This window comes from Apodemus sylvaticus, chromosome X (genome assembly GCF_947179515.1).
Source record: "Apodemus sylvaticus chromosome X, mApoSyl1.1, whole genome shotgun sequence".
NCBI classification, from domain to species: Eukaryota; Metazoa; Chordata; class Mammalia; order Rodentia; family Muridae; genus Apodemus; species Apodemus sylvaticus.
Window position 1 is genome coordinate 148,630,306 of NC_067495.1, and position 5,678 is coordinate 148,635,983.

General features: G+C 44.4%; 1 protein-coding gene across 1 annotated transcript; it reads right to left on the minus strand.

Moving 5' to 3' along the window:
- Positions 1-2,608: 2,608 nt before the first annotated feature.
- On the minus strand, positions 2,609-3,610 carry LOC127675611 (melanoma-associated antigen 10-like). The gene has a single exon (XM_052171662.1). It carries the CDS (start codon positions 3,608-3,610, stop codon positions 2,609-2,611), a length of 1,002 nt encoding a protein of 333 aa, XP_052027622.1.
- Between the last annotated feature and the right edge of the window lie 2,068 nt (positions 3,611-5,678).

Genomic DNA, 5,678 nt, shown 5'->3' on the forward strand with positions numbered 1-5,678 from the left:
CTTTCCAGCTTCTGGCTATTATAAATAAGGCTGCTATGAACATAGTGGACCATGTGTCCTTATTACATGCTGGGGAATCCTCTGGGTATATGTCCAGGAGTGGTATAGCGGGATCCTCCAGAAGTGTCGTGCCCAGTTTTCTGAGGAACCGCCAGACCGATTTCCAGAGTGGTTGTACCAGCTTGCAACCCCACCAGCAGTGGAGGAGTATTCCTCTTTCTCCACATCCTCGCCAACACCTGTTTTCTCCTGAGTTTTTAATCTTAGCCATTCTGAATGGTATGAGGTAAAATCTCAGGGATGTTTTGATTTGCATTTCCCTAAGCCAGACACTCTGAAGCTAATAGAAAAGAAACTGGGGAAGACCCTTGAGGACATCGGTACAGGGGGAAATTTTCTGAACAGAACACCAATAGCTTATGCTCTAAGATCAAGAATTGACAAATGGGACCTCATAAAATAACAAAGTTTCTGTAAGGCAAAGGACAAATCAGCAACCAACAAACTGGGAAAAGATCATCACCAACCCTACATCTGACAGAAGGCTAATACCCAATAGATACAAAGAACTCAAGAACGTAGACCCCAGAAAACCAAATAACCCTATTTAAAAAATGGGGTACAGGGCTAAACAAAGAATTTTCACCTGAAGAACTTCGGATGGCTGAGAAGCATCTTAAAAAATGTTCAATATCCCAACATTTCTAACCTCTCCAAAACACCAGAAATAAGTCTGAAGCCATCTGAATATCAGCGCCCCCTTCTCTGCTCTCCTTGTCTTGTCCACAGAGCCTCCTCTCTTTCTCTCTTCCCCTCACTTCTCTTAGCTCCTCCTCCTCTCTCCCCTCCAATCACTGGCCTTTCACTGCTTCAATGTGAATGGATGGTCTGGGCTCCTCCAGCCTCCTCCAGTATGTTCACACACACAGGGAGGGGAAATTCCTAATGCTAGGAGTTTCTGGGGACATCCCCTAGGAAACTGGTGTGATAAAGCCTGTTCATCAGAACTTCTGGCACACATGTGCTGCTTATAAACTCCAGTGCAGTGCCTTGTGTGAAAGGCAGATGGATCTTAGTTCCCTTAGTTTTTATGCTACTAATACTTTTAAATTTTATTTTTATCATTTGAAATATAAATAAAAATATATCAAATAAAAAACAATAGATTTTTTCATAAAATATATTCTGATTATGGTTGCCACTCCCAGTTTTCATAAAGACTGCAGAACATAGAGACTAAGCAGCTCACCAAGATAGGGAGTAGCGAACCAGTCACAGTGAAATTTCATTAATAAAATGAACTGAATCATCTCTCATGTGAAAATCCTGACATGGATTAGTCTCCATCATAAAGAAGCTTCCCTCCCTCCTAGCTTCTTTTCCACCCAAATTACTAATGTTCAATCATTTACCAACATGACAAACCAAATGCCTCCTTATGGTTGGCCAAATTGCATTGGAGATAATTGAATTAAATGTCATCTCAGTAGTGGGCTCTGTCTCTCCTGACTAGATGGACTGAAAAGGTCCTGGACAGAATTTCTGGGCCTTGCTTTCCCATAAAGCCTTCTTATATACCAGGGATCCCTTGCAGAGGGACCTGGTAAACCATATAGGGCACATGTTGTTCTCAGCCATATGTCCCATCCTTGCCTCAGGACAGGGCTTCTGTCTGCATATTTTGGGTTTGTGATTTGAGATGATTGCATTTGCTACTCAAATGTTCTACCATTTAGACACTCCTAGTCTGATTGCCTCTGCAGTGTCCACCTCTAAAAGATAATGCTGAAACCAGTTTCTCCTCCTCTCACCTGAAGACAGTTACAGCTCCCAAGTGCCTGAACTTAGTTACCTTGCAGTCTCCCTCCCCCAACTTCCAAGTTGCCTTGTGGTATTCACCCCAGGAGACTCCATTTGTAGTCCTCCTCCTGTACTGGTGCTTGTGGTCTGAAAGGACTTTTCACCATCTTCCTCACAGGGCTGTGGTTCCTACACTCAACCCATCTACATGAAAGCATCGATCTGTTCCTTCTAACTGCTAACACTTACACAGGTCATATGTTTAATGAGAATGTGAGCCCATTTATTATACTTTATTTAGGTTAGAATTTAGTTAACCAGAATAATAAACTAAAGAAGATACGGCAATTATTAACAATTATTATTTTTATTCTATTATTAACCATTTTATTCTGTTTATCCAGTTCTTCCCCATAGCCTAGGGAATACCAATCCAAACACCATGGTGTCTTGTGACAGATTGCAGATCAGATGGAAAACATCCCAACTTGTTTTACAAAATAGCAATGCTTTTTCAACATGGATAAACAGCAGTAAATGTATGACTAATACAAACTGGAAGCTTAAATCTCAGCCTAATGAGCTTCTAGTAAATGTAGCAACATTTTAGAATACCAAGAGGAAAAATCCCTGAGTCACTCAAACAGAACAGAGTGAGGTGGCTCACATTCTCCTCCCACTAGATCTAGATTGAGGATCTGCTGCTTAGATCACTGAGTCTATTTAACTTTATCTGAATTGAGAACTACAAGTGCACTTTAATGTGTGCTGCTCAGAGCAGGAGTATCAGAGGCCAGGCTTTTCTAGCCTATTCCTGCTGTTCCTCATCTCTCAAAGCCTCTGCATACCACACTGGGAATGATCTAGGATCACTCCCATTAATGCTGGTCAAAAAGGTCAAGATTTTCATCTTGGTGGTTTCAGCATAGGCTCTTGGGCCCCAGAGGAACTCATAGGAAGGAGGGTGGCTGCCAGGCACCAGCCTGTACTCCAAGTATCCTTCCTGTACAAAATCATCAGTGATGAGCTTTCTGGGTTCTCCATATATAAAGTGTTCATTCCCAGCATACAAGCCTATGTTATTCAACACACCCCATACCATGTCCTCACTGATACAGTTGCCTTCCATGAATATTATGCTCAGTACCATGATCAGGAGGCCTGTCTTGGGTATACCCTGAACATCAGCCATCATCCCATCATAAGTGAGGTCTAGGGCTATGGTAAGGATATAGGTGTGGCCAGCAGGATCTATTTCCTTTAATTCAAGGCCAAAGACTAATTGCATGCACTCTGAGGCCTCTCTAAATATAACAGCAAAGTGGTCCTGATAATTTCTAATGATATTACTCAGGATTTCTGCCTTGCTGATTGGCTCCTTCATAAGATATTTAAAGAGCAGATATTTTACCAACTCATCTACTTTGACATCTATCTCACCTGTAGACAATGAAGCACCACATGGCAGTGCCTGTGAGGTGCCTGGACTCTCCTCACCTTCAGAGTCTGCACTGACCTGGCCACATGGAGAGCAAATCATAGCAGTGCAGGAGGAGCAAGCTCCTGGAGGACTATGAGAAGGACTTGATGCTCTAGAAGCAGCACAGCCCTCCTCTGAGTTGCCTGGTGTTAGATCATAGGAAGAAGATGTAGAAGAGAAGGAAGAAGGGAAAGAGGAGGAATAAGTAGAAGAGGACGAGGAGGAATCTTCTTCTAGTGGAACTGCAACACTCATTTGGCCCTCTGTCCCACTTTGGGCCTCAGGCTGTCCCTCAACCATACATCTTCTACGCTTCCGAGGTCTAGGCATGATGATGGCTCTAGTCTTGAACACCAGGCAGGAGCTCGATGATATAGTCCCAGAGACCTAGGGGAAAAAAGTGACAGTAGAAGTATTCATTGTTGACAGGTACCCCACTGGAAATACTCACAAAATACCAATAACAGGCTTTCTATTATGTATATTCTAAAGCAGCAAGCAGTCCTGTCTCCCTGTCAGGTCTGTCTTTTGAGAGACTGGGAGGAGTAGTGACAAGTTTCTTCATACTGAAACTGGGGCAGAGTAAAGACTTCAGGGTTGCCTGAAGTGTGTATGAGGCTAACCAAAGAGTTTTGGGGTGCAAGTGACATATTTGTGGTTTGTTCCTCAGCTTTACTCTAGACCCTGACTTGGCTTTCCCTGATGAAATGACCTCAGATCAAGACTCCTACCTAGCTCCTGAGAGAGAGGATGAGGCACCCCACAACCATAGGCTGCAAGGCCAATACTGGATCCCCATTCTAGATAGGCGCCTGAACTACACTGTGAAATATTACACGACTCTCAAATTCCCTCTGTGATCACTGTGGGTTCTCCCTTGTCTCCTGTCAAAGGCTTGACTCCAACCCATCTACTGAACTAAAGTAAACTCGCGGACCCCACCCTTCTGCTGGCCTAAGGCAAATCCCTGGAACTAACTGCCCTCCTCTCTGAAAAAGCAGTGCAGGTGCCTTCATCTTGCAAATAATCAATGCAACTGCAAAAGGTGCTACTGTTAAAGGTGGTCTGTAAGTAGGGGGTGAGGGACCTGCCCAACTTTCAGCTTCATGGCTCTGCTTCCTGTGATGAGCTGAGGCCACATGCCTTATGCCTTAAGCAAAGGCCCACTCCACTGAGAGAGGAAGGGAGGGGAGGAGAGGGAGAATAGGGAATAGACCTGTATTTCATAGCCCCCCAGCTGGCAGGAAGGGGGCTGGACTCCATTTATATAGGTGACTTGACTAACTCAGTTCTTACCTTGAGTCCTGGCCGACCTGACAGCCTCCCTCTGACGACTTTAGTCACAGTTCCTTTAACCAGGGTCTTTAGATCTCTAAGCCCAATGTCCTAGAAACAAGAAAAGGGATCTGATAATCCTGCCCTGGAACATGGGAGTCACAGGAGATAAGCTTCTGTGAGTCCTCTGTCTGCTCTGAAGTGGAGTTACTTTTAACCATCCCCTGGAGTTCCCAACTACTCTGATGATAGACCATGGAAACACTACAAATAGCCAAGGTCACACATTCAGATCAAGTCCCTCAACACCAAGAGATCATGAATATAATCAGGAGATTTGAGCAGTGTCCCCACTGCTTCTATGCTGAGTGGGATCCCTAGAGATGCCTACATGACCCAGACTAATCTCTGTTGTGTCCATTTAGTGCAGCATCTTCATCTGATCTGTCCTTCCCAACAGGCTCCCTTTATACTAATACTCTTCTTCCCAACTATGTCCCACATTCCCACCTGAATTAGTTTAAGTAAGCTTGTAATTCAGCTTCCTCGAGGGCTGGTCCCAGGACACAGCCAGACAGCACAGTCCCTTCTTTCTGGCTGCGGAAACATGCAGTCATCACAATAGGTCCATATCTGGGATCTTTCTCATCTGGGACTCTCCCCTCTACTTGACATCTAAAATCCTCACTACCAAGGTCTTCATGTCCCTCAGACTTCCTATCCCCAGTCCTGAGGCAGAAAGGAAATGCCGCCACAACAACCACCCTTCCAGGGATCCTAGGCAGTAGAACAAGGGCAGAACTTGTATGGAGGATGATATGTACTTTCAGATGTTCAGTTCTTACCATATCTGCTCACCTTGATTGCTGGCAGATGCTAGACCCCTACTATGGTAACCAGGTGTGGCTCTTTCTGCTTCTCTGGTGATCTCATTTACTCAGTCTCAACTTCCTGAAAGACACAGAAGTTAAGATGGCCGTCTGAATACTCTTGAAGTGTTTCTCAAGACTGGCAGAAGGATCAGGAGTCCATTCTTATCTTGGGGATTCTGAAGGATTTCCTATTTACTTCGAACAAGTTGCCTGCTGACCCTTAAATGTATCATTCAGACCCAGGTCACCCT

Coding starts and splice junctions, on each gene's coding strand:
- LOC127675611 (XM_052171662.1), bottom strand. CDS start 3,610: ATGCCTAGACCTCGGAAGCGTAGAAGATGTATGGTTGAGGGACAGCCT.